General features: G+C 39.5%; 1 protein-coding gene across 10 annotated transcripts in view; it reads right to left on the bottom strand.

Annotated features, from left to right (window-relative positions):
• The window catches only part of CD86 (CD86 molecule), an 84,277-nt gene extending 65,105 nt beyond the window's left edge, over positions 1-19,172 (bottom strand). For 6 of the 10 annotated variants that reach the window (XM_080654736.1, XM_080654741.1, XM_080654738.1 and 3 more), the window contains exon 1: positions 19,014-19,172. In XM_080654736.1, the coding sequence (XP_080510862.1) occupies positions 19,014-19,027 (14 nt within the window). In that variant the 5' untranslated portion in view covers positions 19,028-19,172. The remainder of the gene's footprint in view (positions 1-19,013) is intronic. The other 4 variants (XM_080654745.1, XM_080654737.1, XM_080654743.1 and 1 more) reach the window with 1 other exon arrangement.
• Between the last annotated feature and the right edge of the window lie 3,682 nt (positions 19,173-22,854).

The following is a 22,854-nucleotide window of genomic DNA, read 5'->3' as shown; positions in this document are numbered from 1 at the left end:
GCTGGGTCCACAGGCCGCGTTTCCTGACACAGTCTGAGGGAGAACATAGAGCATTTGCTATGAAATTTTCCTTTTGCTGCTATGGTAACATTCCATTTTTTGGAACCCTTTCTCCTTAAAACATAGATATCCTAACTGCTGGGAAAATGAAAAGACAAGTCACAGACTGGAGAAAATATTTGTAAAATATATATGATAAAGAACTGGTATCCAAAATGTACAAAGAATTTTGAAAACTCAAAGATAAGGAAACAGACAAATCAATTTAAAAATGGGCAAAAGAATAAACAAACAAAATTGAAACAAGACTCATAGACACAGAAATCAGTCTAATGATTGGTTGCCAGAGGGGAGGAGGGTTGGGGGGCTGGGTAAAAAAAGATGAAGGGATTAAAAAGTAGTTATAGAATAGTTATGGGGATATAAAGTACAGCATAGGGAATGTAATTAATAATCCTATACAGTAAAGAGCTAATATGCAAATGGATGTCACACCCTCACGCCCTCATGCTGGGGCTAGGGGACCTGAGGCCAGGCCGGGGGACCTGAGGCTGCACCCCCCAACCTGGCAGGGCTGCATCCCCTGCCCCAGCACCTGAGGGGGACCTGAGGCCGAACCGGGGGACCTGAGGCTGCATCCCCTGCCCCAGCACCAGGGCCGGGGGACCTGAGGCCGAACCCCCCCTGCCTGGCGGGGATTGATGGGGTACCTGAGGCTGTGCCATGCCCCTCCACCCCCGCCAGGCAGGGCTTGACAGGGGAACTGAGGCTGTGACTCCCGCCTGGCAGGGCTTGACGGGGGACCTGAGGCTGCACCCCCCCACCCTGTGGGGTTTGATGCAGGTGGAGCCAGCTGGGTCTGGGTCTTGCGTGATTTCGAGGTGCGCGCGGGTGGGCGGGGACTTGACTCCGGTCCTGCGGCGCACCCCAGACTCTGACAGAAGGGAGATTTTCATATACATTTTACTAATTTTCTTTCATCTCTGACACTTCTATTATAGAGAAAGGGCCAATAGCAATATTAAAATATTTCCGCTAATTAATTCCCTTTTAATGTTCATGAATTTTGTGCACCGGGCCACTAGTACTGTAATAACTATGTACAGTGTCAGGTGGGTATGTGAAATATAGATGGGGGAACCACTTTGTAAAGTATATGATTGCCTAACCACTATTCTGTACACCTGAAACTAATACAAAATAATATTGAATGTAAACTGTAATTGAAAAATGATATTTTAAATGGGTAAAAGATCTGATCATACACCTCACCAAAGAAGATATACAGATGGCAATTAGTATATGAAAAGATGCTCAGTATCATATGTCATTAAGAATTTGCTAAGTAAAACAACAATGAGCTACTCCTACACCTACCTTTTCAAATGGCTAAAATCCACCTCCCCCCCCCCCCAAAAAAAAAATGACAACAACAATTGCTGACAAGGATGTGGATTCATAAGAACTTTCATTCATTGCTGGTGAAAAAATTATATAGGCACTTTGAAACACATTCAGGCAGTTTCCTATAAAAATTAATTATCATAAGCCTACCATATGATCCAGCAATCATGCTCCTAGGTGTTTACCCAAATGAGTTGAAAATTTATGTCTACACAGAAACCTGCACATAAATATTTATAGCACCTGTATTCATTAGCTCCAAAACTGGAAGCAACTAAGATGCCCTTCAATAGGTAAATGGGTAAACAAACTATGGTACATCCATACAATGGAATATAGTTCAATGATAAAAAGAAATGCACTATCAAGCCACAAAAAGATATGGAGGAACTTTAAATGCATTTTGCCTAACAGAAGAAGCCAGTCTGAAAACGTTATATACTGTGTGATTCCAACGAGATGACATTGAGGAAAAGACAAAACCACAGAAATAGTAAAAAGATCAATGGTTGCCAGGGGATGTGGGGACAGATAAATATGTGGAGTACAGTCAAACCATTCTTTATGACACTGTAATGGTGGATTTGTTATTATAAATTTATCAAAATCCATAGAACTATAAAACACAAAGAGAAAAACTTAATATCAAGTATGGACTTTACTTATTAATAACATATCAATATTGATTCATTCATTGTAACAAGCATATCACACTAATGCAAGATGGTTAAAATAGGGGAAACTGTGTAGGGAAGAAGGGTATATGGGAATTCTCTGTACTGTTTGCTTAATTTTTCTGTAAATCTAAAACTGTTCTAAAAATAAAGTTTATTCATTTTAAAAAACACACACACTAACCACATGCACTGATTCCTGGTAAAGCAACGAAATTAATGGTGTGACATTTTAGAGGCCTTCTAGACTAGTGGGTAAGAAAATTAGCATCAATTTCACAGTCCAAAGGTTCACTTCTCCACGTTGTAGGCATATAATCAAACACCATACACACCATGTTGCTGTGAAAAATCTCTAGTTTTGTATTTCTGCCCTCTATTTTGACATTTTCTGCAGGTTGCTGTTGCAGGTCCATAGATTTTTATGTTGATTCCTTAGGTAAATTAAAGAAAAAGCCCCATGTTTTCTCAGGACCAGATCAATTTAAAAAATAGCTTTCAGTTCCATGTTTCTGGAGGAACATTCTTAGAAATGTAATAAGTTTCTTTTTTTTTTTCCTTTGAGGTAGTGATACAGTCTTGACCTACACTTAAAAGCAAATTTTATACAGTTAAGCATTAGCGATTGAGTCTTTTTCTTTGTCTGAGCCAAAATTTTTCTACCTCCATGTTTATATCCTACACCTGAGTCTGAGTTAGGGAGAGACCCTCACTCTTACAATCTCTACCACAGGCTGGCTTGTTTGGTCTCCCTGCCCTGAGGTACCTTCTTTTATGACTTTCTCAGGATGCAAATTCACAACCATCATTCATGCATGCTGAAAAAAGAGGAAAAACTCAGAAAGGCAAGCCAGTTATTTGTAAGACACCAACAGTTGTCTGTAAGATTCTATCAAGTGAATGCAAAAGATTCTTGTCTGCACTTTCTCTCAAAATCAAATGGTGGGTAAATAAAACATACCTGACTTCAGCAGCAAAATACATTGAAAATTACATTAGCACGTATTAAAAGGAGGTTGAGAAAAAATGTCGAAAGGGCAAGCATTGTGATGCATGCAGTTTAGAAAAAGGAGTACTGTCTTACCAATGGTGGGTGTAGCCTTCAGATGACCTGTGAGTTTAGCCGTGTGGGTAAGTGGGCAAGATGAGGAAGGTGGGTTTGGGTAGAGTTCAGGCTAGGGACAACAACCCCAGCAAGTGAGGAGCCAATCTTTCCATACCCAGGGTCTGAGAGGGGTATGGCAGAATGGGGGAGGGGGAGAGAGTGCTGCGGCACCCCCAGAATCAAGAGTTTCTGGGAAGTGTGATATCTATAGTGTGGTGGAAGGAGACGCATCATCATTTCTCCCTGTGGAACGAGGCCCATTCCTGGGGGAACAGCCCCAGGGGCCAGTGGAGAACTGGACCATGGGTCAGGAAACAAGGCTAAGCCAGAGAAGGACTGCAGTTTGTGGAACTGAGGGACTCATAACTCACACCCTGGAGACTAGAGATCAGGATTATAACCGCAAGAACACACCCAGAGCAGCTGTCCCAGCTTGCTTGTCTGCCGGCGAATAAACACCTCATGAAAGGGTGTGGGCAGAGTTGTAGGGGTGGTGCCAGGGTGTCCATCGGAACTGGTAGTAAATATAGGCTCTAGTGACATACAAATTCACACATTTTTATGCTTCACATTTATTCCTACCCATTTTTGTATATCAGTAATATTTTCCAACAATACTTTAACATCAATAGCTATAATTACACCATTTGGAATTTCCACTTTTTACTTTGCCTTCATTCGTTCAACAAATACTTAACCTGTCCTGACTGAGTACAGGCCCTGGGCTGGTCCTGGGATCCAAGGTGAGTATAAGCAGAGGGTCCTTGCCTTCCCAGAGCCTGCAGGTGAGTGTAAGAAACCTGCACAATCTAATAATGTCAAGGTACTTGCCACCAAGTGATTTTCAACATAAACAACTTCAGTTATGTATCATAATGATTAAATACCATCTTAAGAGCATGAAGTAGATTTACTAGGTCGTATAGGTCACAATTAAGAAAAAATTCCCCAGGCCTGGTCAGTGTGGCTCAGTTGATTGAGCATCATCCTGTGCAGTGAAAGTTCACCAGTTCAATTCCTGGTCAGGGCACGTGCTCAGGTTGTGGGCTTGATCCCTGGATAGGATGTGTGCAGGAGGCAACCAATTGATGTCTCTCTCTCTCTCTCTCTCTCTCTCTCTCTCTCTCTCTCTCAAATCAATAAAGAAAAAAAAATTAAACAAAAAATTCCCCAGGCTGTCCATCTCAGGAATGGGCTTCTCCAAGAGATACGGGTTCTCCTTCACTTTATAATTGATAATGGCCATGGTGTCTGCATGACCATTAGTCATAGATGGCACGGTAGAGACAACTCACTCATGGGAAGGGTAGACTAAGTGGTCCTGAACTCCTAATTTAGTAATTCTATATTCTAGCCATTCAGTAAGGTTTACAATACAATACACAAAAGATGGCCTATTAGTGAACAAATAAGACTAAGTAAAATATTTCCAAGATGAATGAAACACATATAGCAGCAAATTTACAAATTACCAATAAACTACCAGCATCAGTGATGGCACTTTCAAAATTCAACAAAGTAAATATCTGATTCCAAGCTTACTACCCTTTCAATCTTTACTGTTCCCTGGGAATGTTAAACCAAATTCAGAAGATTATGATCTCTGAATGGAAAGTGGATTCCAATAAACTGTCATTTCTTTCATTAAGTATCTGCCACCTGCCATTTCCTTTACAACCTCATAAGAAATAAAATGAGCTAATCTCCCCAATGTAAAAGTTGCTTGAAGAGTTAAGTCCATATGTTTTTTCCTACCTGTGCAGAGGAAAAAAATATAATGCATAACAAAACTAGCACATTTTAACAAATAGCAGCATATTTCAAATTTAGGGAAGCATGAAGATGTGTGAAAGCACCTTTTTATGCAAAATATTTATATAAGAGTATAAGTAAAATGTGCACTACAGAGTAAGATAAAATAGATTGGAGTATACAGAACACATACAATATGACTAAGCTTGTTTAAAAAACAAAACAAAAGTGGATGTTTTGAAGCTTCCATTTCACAACAGGGTTAATGGAGAGGGCATTGAACCCCCCAAGGTTCACTTCCCTGTGGCGTCTTAGTAACCAAAAGCAATGCTCATAGACTTCTGAGAACCCTTAAAATATGCATTTATCAACTTGTACTTGTAGTTTTCAAGTGGTGGTGCAGAACCATAGAGGTGTCATTTTTGCAGCTCTCTTTGCATATCTTTATCTAAAATATTGCAAAGGTCTGCTACCACACAGAGCCGTTGCTACTTGAAAGGAATTTTCCAGTAAAACAAGATGTTACTTCTCTAACTCTTCAGCGATGTAAGGAATGGCCTCTTTTGAAAAGGACTTTAAATAGCTTTCCTTAAATCTGATTTATGATCGAAAACAATCACACATCAGTCTTGTACTGGTTGGCTACCGTTTTAATGTGAGGAGTTGGAACGTTTAAGAAGGACAACATTGGCAAACCAATTCAATTTTTGCGTTTTATGGATTGGAGACAAAATATTGCACTCTCATCTCACTTGAGTTGCATTTTCACTCTGCATGGCCTATTTGCATACAAACAAGAGAGATTATTTTTAAAAGAGGTTTACTTTGTTTTTGTTTTGGTCCTTTGGGATGACTGTGGTAAGCAAGACCGGACCAAACCATTTTCATACCTTGGATTTCACTATTGTATTTATGTCACCCTTCACTTTCTATTCCTCACCACCCCCTTCCAATACATTGGCAGCTAATCTGGGGGTCTACGTCACCTCTTATCTGAACTACTGTAATAGCCTCCTGGCTGGTTCCCTCTCACAATTCTTTTTTTTTAAACATTTTTTAAAATCAAATCTATTGGTGTGACATTAATCCTATATAATAAAAGTCTAATATGCAAATTGTCCTCTCGGGCTATGACATGTGCTGACCACCAGGGGGTGATGTGGAACATGGCGGGCATCGGCAACACAGCACTGGCAGCGGGAGGCAGTGGAGGCACTGCTGGCCTTTATGGGCCCCGATGAGAGTGGGACCGCGGCAGGATGGTGGAGCAGGTGAGTGAGCGCTGCCAGGTCAAGGCAGGTGAAAGTGGGGGCCAGATCACCCCGCTGATTGCCCCATGGCGGCAGCGGGGGGCAGGGCCGCCGCCCAGCTCCCAGCACTGAGGGAGCCGAGTAGGAGGCCCGGTCCTGATCGATTGCCCCACAGGCAGGATGGTAGAGCAGGTGAGGGGGCGGCACCAAGGCAAACGCCCTTGGCCCCTCCCCCCAGCCTGCCAGCCTGATCGGATCCCCACCCATGCATGAATTCATGCACTGGGCCTCTAGCAAAATTATAAAGTTTTCAGGTGTACAATTCTATAATATATCATCTGTATATTGCATTGTATATTCACCCACCCCAAGTCAAGTCTCCTTCCCACTCTCACTATTCTTACTACTGCCCTTGATCAAAACAATCTGATTATGAAATATCCTTAACTTTAAAGACTTGATCTCTGTTCTTCATACTTCTTACCAGGGCACACAAGATCTTTCACAGGTGCCCTTCAAAGCCTGAATCTAGTTCTTCTCTTCTGCCTCTATCAATCACCTCGTACAACTTACCCTCCAGTCATACATGAACTGCTCACTATTCCCTGATTCTCAGACCTTTTTAGACTTTTTGCCTTCTTTGCTTTTGCAGAAGCTATTCCTTCTGCATGAAATGTCTTTCCTGCCTTCTCTGTTTGCAAAACTCTACTATTCCTTTGAGATCTAAATTACTCCTTAGTTCCAGTTGAACACTTGCCAGCATCCTTCCCTCTCTTTTCATCATATCTGTATCTTTCTCTCTCTTGAATAACAATATTTATTCTTCCATTATAACAGTTTCCTCATTGTGTTAAAAATTCACTGTTCATGCCCTGGCCAGGTGGCTCAGTTGGTTGTAGCACCATCCCATACACCAAAAGGTTGCAGGTTTGATCCCCAGTTAGGGTACTTACGGGAGGGAGGCAACTGATCCATGTTTCTTTCTCATATCGATGTTCCGCCCCACCCCCTCTTTCCCTGCATCCCTCTCTTTTAAAAAAACAACAATAGAAATATGTCCTCAAGTAAAGATTTAAATTTTCTTTAAATATGTTTTTATTGATTTCAGAGAGGAAGGGAGAGAGAGATAGAAACATCAATGATGAGAGAGAATCATTGATCGTCTGCCTCCTGCACGCCCCACACAGGGGATTGAGCCCGCAACCCAGGCATGTGCCCTGACCAGGAATGGAACCATGACCTCCTGGTTCATAGGTCAACATTCAATCACTGAGCCACACTGGCCAAGCAAAAAAATATATATTTTTAATGTCACTGTTCATATGTCTGTCCTGTCCTGAGTTAAGGGCAGGGAACATCTTTCATTCCCCTTTGCATTCCCAGTACAGTAACAGGTCCAGTAAATGTTATTAAAGTTAATAACTCTGAGCTGATTGCTTATAATTTTAAAAAGTTCTGCTAAGAACTTTAAAAGTATTGGTTTATTTAATCTATATAATAAACATGCAAAGTTTTATAGATGAGGAAGCTGAATGTCAGAGAAGTTAGGCTACTTGCCCAGGGACACACAGCCGGTGACCTCAAGATTTTAGCAGGATATAGAATTGAATCTGTTTGAATTTCTAGCCAATAATACTATATGACTATCATTAGAATGTCAGACAGGTAACAGCATACTTTTTGGGGACATAGCTTGGCACTTTTTGAGTAAGCCTCTCCACTCTGCCCCTTACTAATTGTGTGACCTTGGGTAAGTTACTACACCCAATCTAAACCTTAATTTCCTCATTTTACTGTTTAATGGGGGGAAATAACACCTCGTTCACATGGTCATTGTAAAGATTCAGGGACAACATAAATAAGGTTCCTAGTCCCATCCCTGCTCATCACAGCAATCATTTATTCCTTCCTATGAGCCATGCACTTCATATTCCTCCATTCATTCACTTAATCTTTACCCTCTGAAAACTTGAAACTATTAAACCTTCTAACAGATGAAGAAACTGAGGCTTAGATAAATAAGTAACCTGTCCAAAGTTCCTTTAATCTAAGGAAACTTTTTCCTAAGGTTCCCAGAACTGATGGGACTCTCAGATCAATACTTAATTAAGTAGCGTGTAAAGGAATCACTCTGCCTGTATGTGTGAAAATATAACTAGAAACAAATAATAGTATCTACCCTTGGAGTTGTGAGGATTAAATGAAATAATATATAATATACGATGTAATATGGTATGCCAAAATGCCTGCCATGTGGTAAGAAATGTTAGCTGGGGGGAAATCTCCTTCCTGAGTATCTTCTAAATAGGATCTCTATCTGATTCATTTTCATTGTCTCAAGATTAAGTAAAACTTTATTGCATAAGTTAATAAACAAACAGTCCCAGCCCCCTCCCTTCTAGCCCTGATTCCCTACAGCCTGGAATATAACATATTCCTACCGCTCCATTCACAATGACCTCCCTCTCCTCTAATCCTCTGTTGCACAACACAGGTCAGAGGTAAATGCTGGTGGCCTGGGCCAAATCAACCCATCCGGACAATAAGGCACTATGTATGTAAAAATCAGGAGATTTCACCTATAAGTCTACCTTTCTGACTTCCCTTGAAAAATAAGACTGAGGTGTGCTGGACCACATTCCTGCACACAGGACAACCGAGTGGTGATCAGAAGCAATGCTCCAGGTGAGGCTCGTCTGCTGGTGTAACTCGGCTCCACCATTCACACGTCATGAGGGTGTAATAAACCACAGGCCTCCTTTACTCACTTGTTATCAATGATCTCCGTAGGCACTCTAGGTTTGCCACTCCTGACTCACAGTCTATACCTCACCATTCAATTACTTTTTAACTTGATTTCATCCTGCTTTGCTGAGTAATGTGAATTCACTGTAGATTTAACAATTTCAAGCAAAGAAAAAACCTTGTTTCTGTAATTTTACCAATTTAGAGGGAACCACTATGACTATTTTGACATATTCACTTGCTCTCTTGTTTCTATGCATTATATTCTTTATAATTTCATAGCCTTATGTTTTCTTCTGTCATTTTAAAGTCATTATCAATTTCATTTTTAATTTACTTCACCACTCACCTATTATGAAAAATTTAGTTAATTCTTATTTTCATTATATTAAATAATGTCATAATGAACATTTTTGTGCACACATATGTTTCCATATCTATTATTATTTTATCATCTAAATCCTTAAATGTGAAATTATTAGAGCAAGAGGAATGAACATTTTTTATAAAGAAATGTGGTAGTTTATATATCTTCTGGAATTAGAAATGCAAATTTGAATACATTACCCATGATGGCTAATGGGCAAACATCTATATATATAAAAGCCTAAGTGACCCAACCACCAAATGACCGAACGATGTTCTACCAGTTGCTATGATGCGCACTGACCTCCAAGGAGCAGACGCTGAATGCAGGAGCTGCCCCCCTGGTGGTCAGTGCACTCCCACAGCCAACCTCCTATGGCCAGCCAACCTCCCGCAGCCCCCACTGGCTGGCCCTGATAGCCCCGATCGCTGGCCAGGCCGAAGGACCCCACCCGTGCATGAATTTGTGCACCAGGCCTCTAGTGTCTTTATAAATTAAAAGCAGACATAATAGGCATGAGTTATTTAAAGTTCAGAACATATGCACATGATTACAAATTATAGAACAGGATTTTATTTTAATGTTTTTGGCATCCTACCTTTACATAAAATATATTTTAGGTGGCTTTCACCTTATTCACCTTCATTGTCTATAATTAGGAGTTCTACTATGGCAACTTCTAGATTATAGGTAAAAATCTATTTGCTAGAACTGAATCAGAAAAGGCAGAGCTAAAGAAAATTGAGTCTTAACTTAAAATAGGAATCCAAAATTAAGAGGTGTTGGTGAGGATGTGGAGAAAAGGGAACCCTTGTGAACTATTGCTGGAAATGCTGATTGGTGCACCCACTATAGAAAACAGTATGGAGGGTCCTCAAAAAATTAAAAATGGAACTGCCTTATGACCCAGTGATTCCACTTCTAAGTATATATTCAAAGAAATCCAAAACACTAATTTGAAAGATCATATGCACCTCTATATTCATTACAGCATTATTTACAACTAGGGGCCCTGTGCATGAAATTCGTGCATTGGGGAGGGGTCCCTCAGCCCAGCCTGCCCCCTCTCACATACTGGGAGCCCTCAGGGGATGTCCTACTGATGGCTTAGGCCCACTCCCCATTGGGAGTGGACCTAAGCCACAGTCTGGCCTCCCTTTGCGGGAGGCGACCGGGCTGATCAGGGGAAGGCACCAGCCCCATCACCCCGCTGCTGCAGCCACTGCCAGTCACTGCAGCTGCCAAGGTATTTTCATCAACACGGACTCCAGTCCCTTCACCATGAAAAAATGACAACTTTCTTTAAGCATTTTCAAGATGTGCCTTTCATAAGATATGACATTTCTTTCTTTATTTTTCTTTTTATCCTCACCTGAGGATATGTTTCCATTGATTTTTTCCCCTTCCCTCTGATCCCAGGCTCGGCCCCTGTCCAAGCCTAAAGCCTCTGCCCAGGCTTTAGGCTTGGGAAGGGGGACCCCTACCCCTCCGATCTCAGACTCGGCCCCTTCCCAAGCCTAAAGCCTCCGCCCGATGGCCGGCTGGGAGTGACCTGGATGCCGAGGAGGTTCCTGGGACCCAGGTATGTATGCAAATTAACTGCTATCTTTGTTGGGTTAATTTGCATACTCACTCTGATTGGCTGTGGGCGTAGCAGAGGTTCGGTCAATTTCCATGTTTCTCTATTATTAGGTAAGATAGCCAAGATATGGAAGCAACCCAAGTGCGTACCAATAGACAAATGCATACTAGTATAAAGATGATACATATATACAATGGAATATTACTCAGCCATAAAAAAGAATGAAATCTTACCATTTGTGACAGCACGGATGGACCTGGAGGATATTTTGCTAAGTGAAACAACTCAGTCATAGAAATATGATTTCACTTATATATGAAATCTAAAGAACAAAATAAATGAACAAACAAAACTGAAACAGGCTAATAGACACAGAAAACAGACTGATGTTTGCCAGAAGGGAGGGGGGGTTGAAGGACTAGGTGAAAAAGATGAAGAAATTAAGAACTACAAATTGGTAGTTACAAAATACTGGGGATGTAAAGTACAACGTAGGAAATATAGTTAACAATATTGTAATAGCTATGTATGTATCAGTTGGGTATGGCAATATCATGGGGAACATTTTGTAAAGTATAGATTATCTAATCAGTATGCTGTATACCTGAAACTAATACAAAATAATATTGAATGCAAACTGTACTTGAAAAATAAAGTTAAAAAGAAAGAATAGATTTTAAAGAAAAAATGTGAAGCCTAAAATATTTTATTTCCGCAAGCTTTTACATCTATTATAAATTCATATAACCCTCATGGCACTGGTAAGTACTCATAGCCACATTTTACAGATGGGGGCACTGACATTCAGGGAGCTGGGTGGCTTCCCCAAGGTGATACCACTAGTAATATAAAACTACTTATTATTTGACAGCAGCCTGACTGACTCAAAACTCTGGCACTTATTCAAGACACAATGCTGCCTACAGACAAATGGAACAGCTACCTTTGTGTTCCTGTGGAACCTCACACAGTTCACTGTCATAAAAAAATCATCACAGTTGCTATATTTACCACTAACCTGAGCTCCTTGAGGAGAGAAATCATATTTACTCATCTTTGGTGTATTTCTAATGTGTGGCACAGTGCCTGGAACAAAGGTGCTGAATGAACTGAAAACACTAAACCATAGAGAAATAGGCCGTGGGCAGATGGGAGTTGCTTGTACAGATGCTTCTCAACTTACGATGGGGTTATTTTCTTATTTTTTACTAGGGTCCCTCAGCCTGGCCTGTGCCCTCTCACAATCTGGGACCCCTCAGGGGATGTCGGACTACCAGTTTTTGCCCGATCCCCACAGGCCAGGCCAAGGGACCCCACCGGTGCACGAATCTGTGCACCAGGCCTCTAGTATGCATACAAGATCTTTGGTTAATCTCTTCCCGCCCTCCCCCTTCCTCTCTTCCCTCTGAGATTCATCAGTCTGTTCCATGTTTCCATGCCTGTGCATTGAGCGTCTGCCCCCTGGTGGTCAGCACACGTCATAGCTACCGGTTGACCAGTCGAACAGTTGAATGGTCGAACGGTCACTTAGGCTTTTATATATATAGATAGATTCTAGCCATTCTGATAGGTGTGTAGTGATAGCTCACTGTGGTTTTAGTTTTAATTTTCATAATGGCTAATGACATTGAACATCCTTTCATGTACTTACTTGTCACCTGTACTTACATATCCTCTTTGTGGAAGTGTCTTTTTATATCTTTAGCCCATTTTTTAATTGGATCATTCATTTGTTTGTTTACTATTTAATTTGATAAGTGAAAATATTTAATTGGTATTTGACTTGGTGTTTCTTTAATATCTAATGAGAATGAATGTTTTTGTCATTTATATTTATTTTTTAATCACAGTCATTAACTGCACTGGATTGCTTTTGTCATTTTATTTTATTTTTTAAAATACATTTTTATTTATTTCAGAGAGGAAGAGAGAGGGAAAGAGCGATAGAAACATCAATGATAAGAGAGAATCATTGATTGGCCACCTCCTGCATGCCCCCCGCTGGGGATCGAGCCCACAACCCAAGCATGTGCCCTTAATTGGAATCAAACCCAGGACCCTTCTGTCTGTAGGCTGACACTCTATCTACTGAGCCAAACCAGGTAGGGCATTTTTGTCATTTTAGAGTTGTTTTATATTCCCAGTTAGACTATTAAAACTACATGTTGGCTATTTATTCACAGTGCCTTAGAACTATCAGGTTCTTGATAAAGATTTATTCTTTAGTTGGTTGAAAATATTTGTAAGATGGGTGTGATGATCTAGATTTATCTTTTGTGTAGTTATTTACTTAAGATTTTACTCCAAGGGAATTTCTGACTGGTTTACTTCATTCTTTTTATTATTATTCAGTCTTTTATTAGATTTTTTTTTAAAGTCAAATCTGATTAATTTGATTCCCTAATATAGAACTGTGACATAGGGTTATTTGGCCAATCAAATCCTTGAGACTACGGAAAGAAAATTTAAGACTCATTTTGAATTCAAAGCTTTCTAAGAAAGTGCTTTAATATTTCTCCATTCCAAGTCTATGGGGTTTTTTTTTCCTGCTTATTGAAATAAATGATAGGTGATCCCCAAAATTTCACTCAAACTTGTTTCTTCTTTTCATCACCAAATTCACCATGGGTTTCATCTTTGAGAAGCCTTGAATAATTATTATTATTTGAATAATAACTTTCTATGGCTTAACAAAACAGAGTGGAATCTGTGTTTGTACCAAAATCCCAACATGTAAAATGACAACTACAAAAAATCGTTTTCTTCCTGAAATCCTTCCCAAACCAGTTTTGAGTGGAATAAGAAGTATTGACTTTTCTCTCCCGTGTTTAGCTGTTAAGTTAGAGGATACTCCAGGTTCGGCTGACTCAACTCAAGTTGTTTCCATGTGGCTCTTTATGGACAGTAGAGGCGAGTTTGGTCCAGTGAAGAGGTCCCCTTTCATCACCAAATGTTTTGCAGCAGTGGTCTATTTGCTGTCTCCACTCGCAGCTCTCTGAGGACTACTCCTACTTAACTGGGCATATTCTACAAAGGTCACTGAAGGCCTCGGGATTGACATTTTCAGTCATTCTCCTACTTCGCCTTTCTGCAGAATTTGATCCTGTGACTACCTTCTGCTTTGTGAAATATTTTTCTCCTCTTCGCTTAGGTAACCTAATCTTTTTGGACACTCCCCCTCCCACATCTGAGACATGTATTCAGTTTCTTTCTCTGGCTGTATGCACTCTTATTAAGGTGTTATGTGCATTTACCAAATGTATTAGTTTATTAGGGATAGTGGATGAAAAGGGGCACTGTAATAAATCTAACTGAGAGTAACCTCACAGAGTGTTCTGATAAAAAAAAAATCCTAACTGGGCAGGTCCTAGGAATAGAACTTCTTTAGTCAAAGGTTTATCTTTGCCTTGACCAAGCCCTGTCCATTGTTTTTGTGCATCTAGGTTAATATACCAATGAAATGCTTCTTTTTCAGACCCCTCAAAAGTGTAGTCACTTTCAAGAGAGCACATAATCTTGTTAACTACCCTATCATTCAATTCCTGCCTTGATTTCTTTCACCTTTATGTAATCTTCCCTATATTCTCTTCTTAATTCCAAATGCATAAAAGAAAATGCAAAACTGTCACTCTTCAGAGCATTTGAGATCTTGCTTCCCAACAATTGTCATCAGTTTGGATCAAGTAAACTCTTACAAAAATTCTCTACAGGTTTAGACATTCTTATGTTGGCAGGATGCAGTAAACAAAGTACCATAAACTGAGTAGCTTGAACAACAAAAATGGATTGTCTCATAGTTCTGGAAGTCAGAGCTCCAAAATAAAGATATTGGGAGATCTTTCCTTGGCTTGTAGATGGCCCTCTTCTCCATGTCTGTTCACATCATCTTCTCTCTATCTGTGTTTCTGCATCCAAATTTCTTCTTCTTCATAAACCACCAGTCATTTTGGATTAGGGCCTACCCTAATGACATCATTTTAACTTGATTATCTCCAAACGTGATCCTATCCTGTGGTACTGATGGTTAAGACTTCAACATGTGAATTTTGAGGGGACACAATTCAACCTAACACTGAGTTCCTAGAGAGTCACTTTTTCTATTGTATCTCATGTGCTCAATGTAGAAGTTTGGTAAATGTATTTTGTCTTTCCATGGACACATCCTCCTCTTTCTTGCATCTCTCTCCTGCTTTGTTCCAATCTATAGTCTCTCCTTGGAATTTATTTTGGACTCTTCATCCTCATCTACCTCCTTAAATGTCAAAGTTTTACAGGTTCTATCCTTGGCTTCTTCTCATTTTACCATCTCTCCCTAGTGATCTCACCCACAACAGGAATTTCAATTATCAGCTGTACTTATGCTAAAGCCTCTTAATGTCTACTCCAGCCCATACTTCTTTCTTTGCCTGTATATACACTTGTCTACTATTCAGCTCTCCACATGATCTCAAATTTAGCATATTAAAAAATGGACTCAACTTCTGCCCTCTTTTTCCCCCAGCCCAAACCCAATCCACTTCCTATATATCCCCTATTTTGGGGGAAAGGATGCCACCATGTATTTAGATCTCTTCTTCCAAGCTCCACATCTGTCAAAACCAAAATCCTGTCAACTGTAGTTCTTAAAAATCTTTTAAATGCATCCTCGCCTCTCTGGTCCCACCATAAGTACCCTGGTTTCATGTCCCTAACACCTGTCCTTGAATTATTACAATAGTTTTCTAAATGATCTCCTTGTCATCTCAAATCAGTTCTGCATTCTGATGCCAGAGGAATTTTTAAAGCAAATTTTATCGTTATCTCTGCTTGTTTACGTATGACTGTTCAAACTTAGGCTATGACTTTAGGATAATCATGACTGGATGCCTGGGTTCTGGAGGCTCCTGTCCCGATCCCTCCCAGTTTCTACCTCAAACTCTTTTATTACTATCTGTAAGGCATCTTCTTGTAGCTATGCTTGCAATTCCATCATGCACCCTATTTGTCTATTTAATCACCCAGACCTTGGATCTTTAAACCAATGTGACACCCTTCCCCATGAAGCCTACAGCTGATGGTCTATAAAAAAGATGTGTTATCTCTTCCCTCCTACACTAGCTCTTTGCTCCAGGATTTATCTCTGTGCCTAACCTGGTTCTTAGCTTCCTTAGCTGCACCCTCCTCTCCAGCATTTGGTTTCCCATTGTGATCAGAGTCATTCCCTTGAAGTGTCTGGCCTTGTACTTAGGCTCTGCCTGTTTCTGGTCAGCTCCCCTTGCAGCCAAGCCTGGGGTTGTCCTGATGGGCTCAGAGGGTATTAACCACCTGCTTGAAAAAACCTTCCTATTGCCATCATATTGCCATCGATAGTTGTATAATCTTGGGCAAATCACTTTTTCTCTATTTTTAAATTCTAACAGTAATAGTAGTAAAAACAACTAATAATAATTACTGAGTAATTATCAGAACAAGGTTCTAAGCACTTTACATGGATTATCACATTAAAATCTTATAACCTCCTTATAACAAGTCACAATTATCCCTATTATAAACATAAAAAACTGTGGATTACAATTGTTAAGTAACTTGTCGAAAGTCATACAGCTAGAAAATGGGAGAAGCTGGAATTCAAACCCTAGCGCTCATGTTCCAAAGTATAGCCACTTAACCACTACACTATTCTTTCTCCCAACATGCAGCTCACTCTAGAGCCATGCCATCACATCCGTAAAATAAGAAAATAAGAGCTCTAGTGTCTTCTACATAGAATGTTCTATGAAAACAAGCCTATTAGGATTTAGTGAATTATGGGTAAAGTTGATATATTTGAGGAAGAGTCGAGATACAAAAAATTAAGCACAAAGGGCCAAAGTCCTTACAATGAAATTTTACAAATTATGAGTTATTGGTTTCTTTTTCTTAGATATTTAAATTTATTTTTCTGCATGCAGATATAATCCAAGTTTAAAAACACAAAGTAGAAAATCAAAATTATCTATATTTCTGATTAATGTTGTGTGTATACAGGTATCATGTATGTAATAAACGTAGTAGCACTATACATTCTGATTTTTTTGTTCTTAAGCTAAACATATCAAAAATTGTTCTACAGTAGGCCCTAGCTGGTTTGGCTCAATGGATAGAGCATCAGCCTGCGGACTGAAAGGTCCCAGGTTCCATTCCAGCCAAGGGCACATGCCTGGGTTGTGGGCTCGATCCCCAGTAGGGGGCATGCAAGAGGCAGCCAATCAATGATTCTCTCTCATCATTGATGTTTCTATCTCTCTCTCCTTCTCCCTTCCTCTCTAAAATCAATAAAATATATTTTTAAAGAATTGTTCTACAATAGAATTTTTAATGATTGTATGGTTTATATGGATATTCCCTAATTAACCAATTACCTATGTTCACACACTTATTTCCAAGACTTTCCCTATTAGAAACAATGGCAAGAAAAATATTAATGTCCTAAAACTTTACAGACATTTATGATTAAGTCCTTACAATAAATTCCTAAAAGTTAAACTGGTTGGCTAAAGGAAATACACACCTTAAGGACAATGTATCAACAGATTATTGTCCAAAAAGATATTACCATTGTCTGGTAATAAGGACATAAATGTCCCTCCCTCCTGAGAAGCACGCCACTTTGATAAAAGAAAAATAATATTTCACTGTTTTAATTTGTATTTCTTTTATTTCAGATGAGACTAAACATTATTTATTGGTCATTTATATTCTAAAATTTCCTGTGCATAATCAATTTTCAAGCACTTTGAAACAAAGAGAATCTAGACAGTGACCTGTGGTTCTATAGACATCTACAAGCAGTATTAACACAGTTAAGTGGTACCACTTCTGTGGCTCCATAAAAATTATAAATTCTGAAAATATTTTTCATACATGTGTAACATTTCAAAATTCCACTGGAGGGAAAAGTAATCTTTACTTGGAAATTAAATTTCAACCTTCTGAAATAAAAGGAGCAAAGCCATTTTCCAAACCAGTAAGCACTGGGTACATGAGGGTTACTTAGATTTTCAAAGACCAGTAGTAAATAACAGCTGACCCCAGCTGCCACGATCCAAGAAAAGGTAGGTGTGAACCCTTCCAGTAAGTCACAGCCATAGGGGACTGCCAGGGCATGGAGAAACCCTGTGGTGTACAGCCAACCAGCAAGAAAGGTTTTAGCCCTAACCCTTATGAGCAGTGTGAGCTTTAGCCTCTTCAGCCAGTTCTCTCATTCATCAAACACAGTGATGAGAGTATTTGCCTGAGAGTCAGTGCAAAGATTAAAATTCAGTGAAATAACAGTAAAGTACACAGCACACCAAGCATGTTCAATGCCGAGTAGCTAATTGAATTACTCTGCTTTTTTCCATCACCTCACCCTACTCAGAATCTCCCATGGTTTATTTGTGACTCATTATCTGGGTTCTGTATTTTCTTTTTATACCTCTTCTTCCTCTTCCTTTTCCTTAGCCTGTCCCTTTCTACCGTCTCTGTCGCATTAACTCAGCCCCCTGCCAAACTGACGTTGGTATACACAAAATTTGCTCTCTATTAGTCATGCTTATGCAGACATTTTAAAATTTCATGATTCTTAAAGTCAACAACTGCAACATTGAAACACTTGAAAAACAAATTTACAAAGTTAACATTAACCACTTAAAAAAACTAACAAGCAATAACAATGTGAGCAGCTCAATAATTCCCTCCTTCAAGTGGCAGTCAAATGTCTTTGATAGAAAATGTTTAAAAAGCTTCCCTGTCTTGGAACTCTGGAATCAACCTAGAGTGGATACTCCAAGAAGGGAAGAATGGCTTTGGGACTTTAGCTAATGTTTCATAGCATAGACCATTCTTAATGCATATTAGCATCTTGGGCAGGAAAGAAAGAAAACAGCACCTTAACCTCAGCCTGCCGCTGAAGTCACTTCATTAAAAATTGCCTTTCAAAAATAATCCTATGTAATAAAGAGCTAATATGCTAATTAGAAAGAACAGCAGAACGACGGTCCAGATGACCTTCCAGAGGACCATCTGGACGACCTTCTGGACGAAGCCGGGGCTGCAAGGACCGAGCCCCTTGTACAAATTTCATGCATCGGGCCTCTAGTAAGAAAATAATAATAAAAGAAGAAGAATCACTTACCATCTGAGAGCCATCTTGGCTGTGTTCACCGTTGGGCTAATGTCTGGGAATGACCCCGCTTGTCTGTCTGTGTGTGCTAGTCTGCGTTATATTAGAAGGAAGAGCAATCCCTTCCACTCCTGTGAAAGCCTTTCTTCTCATGACTTTCTCAATGACTGTATACCCTGTAACTTTCTTTAATAAAAGCTGTTCCTCTTTCCTGTTTTGTCAGATTTTGCTGACACTTGTAGAAGAAATTTAACCCTTTCCTTGCATTTGAATTCATTGACCTTATCTAAATATATGTTTAAAAAATAATTAGTGGCTTGAATTCTAGATACAACATGGAGAGAGACAGCCTAAAAATCCCCCCTCTTGAATTTCCCTAAAAAAACCTTGAAAATAAAATAATTAAAAAGAGGAGGGGGGAAATATCTTCATAAAATAGAATCAAAGAAAATTCTATAGATTTTGGTAAGACAATAAAGGTGATTTATTATGCATCTGGACTGGGAGTGAGCAGCTTCCCCCCTGCTGATTTCCACCACTGAGATGATGGAGGATTTTAATGAACTTTGAGGGCAAAGGCGTGTCCTCCTGTGAGAGCTGCACAACCAAGAATGGCAACAAAAGCTACTGCTTTTATTATTTCATTCCTACTATAGCCAAAGACAAAAATGGTCAAATAGAAGATTCCTCAAATAGAGGCCTTAAGAAAAAGCAGTACCCTAAAATTAAGAGATGTACTTGTAAGAGAAACATAAAATTCATGAAGCAACGACTATTACCAGAAAAAAAGAAATCTCCACACATCAACTAAAAAGGGCACTATTATGGAACTCAAAGGGTTTGTCAAAACATTTATGAAGATAAATTTTTATTTAGATCATTACTGTGAAAATTTTAAATTCCAAAGACAAAAAGGGCTAAAAACAAAATTTAAAAGTAGGATTACTACAGAGAAAGATAAGCTTGGCTCTTACTCAACCCTAAATATCAGAAGAACATGAAACAATATCTATGGAGGTCTTTTTTTTTTAATCCTCACCCAAGGATATGTTTTTATTAATTTGAGAGAGAGAGAGAGAGAAACATAGATGTGAGAGAGAAACAGATTGGTTGCCTTCTGTACTTGCCCTGAACGGGGACAGAACCTGCAACCTTGGTATGTGCCCTGACTGGGAATCAAACCTGCCAACTGACCCACCTGGCCAGGACTCTATAAAGTTTTGAAGTAGAACATTCTCTACCCAGATAAGATTTCAGTTAAATGTAAAGTCAATAGAAATGTATTACCAAGGAGACATATGAATTTGGGGGCACACAATTCAGTCCACAACAAATACTTTTAGTATCTATTAAGGCTATCTTTTTTTATTACTTTTTTTTTCAAAATCTTCTCCTCTAAAGTCATAGTTATTATTCTTTCTACTTACATTCTGGAGTAATTTTTTTGTTAAAAATAAATCCTCTAAGTATTTTAAGAACTTACTAGTAAATTTTATAATTGTGCTATTTTCATCATCTATTTTACTTTTACTTTTATAAGACAACACATTGTTATTACTTTGCTTTAAACAGACAGTTATCCTTTAGCACATTTAAATCTAAAGAAAAAATAGATTTTTACTTTCATTTATTCCATTTCATTTACTCCATTATTCCATTTTAATTTTTGTGTATATCCAATTTTCTGATCTATTTCACATTCTTTGTGCCTAAAGTTCCCCCCACCCCCTGCCAGCTTTATGGAGATATAATTGACATACAACATTGCATAAGTTCAAGGTGTACAATGTGTGATTATTTGATATTAGAGGCCCAGTGCACGAAATTTGTGCACTCAGGGGACTGGGGGCATTCCTCAGCCCAGCATGCACCCTCTCGCAGTCCAGGAGCCCTCAGGGGATGTCCGACTGATAGCTTACGCCTGCTCCCTAACCTATCAGTCAGACATCCTTAGCGCTGCTGCGGAGGTGGGAGAAGCTCCCACCACAGCCGCTGCGCTAGCCAACCGGGAGCCAGGCTTCTGTCTGACCAGCACTCCACTGTGGGAGCGCACTGACCACCAGGGGGCAGCTCCTGGGTTGAGTGTCCGCCCCCTGGTGGTCAGTGCGGTCATAGCAACCAGTCGTTCTGCTGTTCGGTCAATTTGCATATTACCCTTTTATTATATAGGGTACATACATATTACAAAATAATTACAACAGTGTTAATTAACATCATCACCTCACGTAAGTACTATGCCTAAAGTTTGTGGGTTTTTGTTTTGTTTTGTTCTTTTATACTTCTTGCAAAGTATGTATACTGGCAGTGAATTTCGTATTTGTCTGCAAAAGTATTTCTCCATCATTTATGAAAAGTATTTTTGCTGAGCAAAGAATTTGGGTTAACAGTTTTCTTCCTTTCAGCATTTTAAATATATCAGTATATTGTCTTCTTACTGGCACAGTTTCTGGGGGGGTAGGAAGTCTGCTGTAATTTCTATCCTTGTCCTTCTGTAGGTAAATTTTTTTTCTGTGTGTATTTTTAAGTTTTTCTTTTTTTTTTTTTTTAGCAGTTTGAATATTGATATAAATTGAATTATGTCTCCCCAAAGCTCATATGTTGAAGTCCTAATCCCAAGTACCCCCAAATGTGACTTATTTGGAGATATAGCCTTTAAAAGGGTGATTAAATTAAAATGAGACTGTTAAAGTTTGCCCCTACTCCATTATGACTGGTATCCTTATCCTATATAATAAAAGCCTAATATGCTAAGTGTCCAGTTGTTCATTCAACCAATCAAAGTATAATATGCTAATGATATGCTAAGGCCACTCAACCACTCGCTATGATGTGCACCACCAGGGGGCAGACATTCGACCTGTCAACCAGTCACTATGACATGCACTGAACACCAGAGGGAAGATGCTCTGGCAGTTAGGTTAGCTTGCTGCTGAGGTCTGGCCAATCAGGACTGAGCGAGATGAGCTGGACATGTGCTGGAGCCCTCCTGCAGTCCCTCCCTGGCTGGCCAACCTCCCATGTCCCTCCCCGGCCCTGATTATGCACCGGTGGGGTCCCTCTCCCAATCCAGAACCCCTCAGGGGATGTCAGAGAGCTGGTTTTGGCCTAATCCCACAAATTCGTGCACCAGGCCTCTAGTAAGAAGAGAAAGAGACACCATGGATGACATCCACGGACAGAAAGATGACCATGTGAAGAGACAGCAAGAGGACAGCCATCTGCAAGCCAAGAGGAGGTGGCTCGGAGAAAACCAATCCTGCCAAGCATCTTGATCTTTAACTTGCAGCCTTCAGAACTGTGAAATACACACTTCTGTTGTTTAAGCCACCCAGTCTATGGAATTTTGTTATGGTAGCCTTAGCAAACTAATACAAATTTGATATGCCAAGGACTGGGTTATTGTTTTGGTTTTGGTATTTATCCTTCATGGTGTTTTTTTAGCTCCTTAGGTCTGTGATTTGAGGAAAATTCTTAGCCATTATCTCTTCAAATGTTTTTTCTTGTCTCATATTCTTTCTCTCTGCTCCAATTACATGTGTATTTTACCATTTGATATTTTTCTTCACCTTTTGGTTGCTCTGTTCTGTTTCTTCCACATTTTATTTTTTCTCTTCCTTACCAGTTTATAGAATTTCTATTGACTTATTTTCAAGTTCCATCATTTTTTCTTTTGCTGTGTCAAGTCTACTGATGGCCCTCTTTAAGACATTTTTCATATATGTTAGTGAATATGTTTCTTTTAGCATTTCTATTTTATTCTTCTTATAGTTGACATTTCTCTGCTATCTGTCTGATTCTGCATGCTGTTTAACTTTTCCATTAGATCCTTTAACATTTTAATTATAATTATTTT

Source organism: Plecotus auritus, assembly GCF_963455305.1.
Source record: "Plecotus auritus genome assembly, chromosome: 2".
NCBI classification, from domain to species: domain Eukaryota; kingdom Metazoa; phylum Chordata; class Mammalia; order Chiroptera; family Vespertilionidae; genus Plecotus; species Plecotus auritus.
This window is presented reverse-complemented; position numbering and strand designations above follow the sequence as displayed.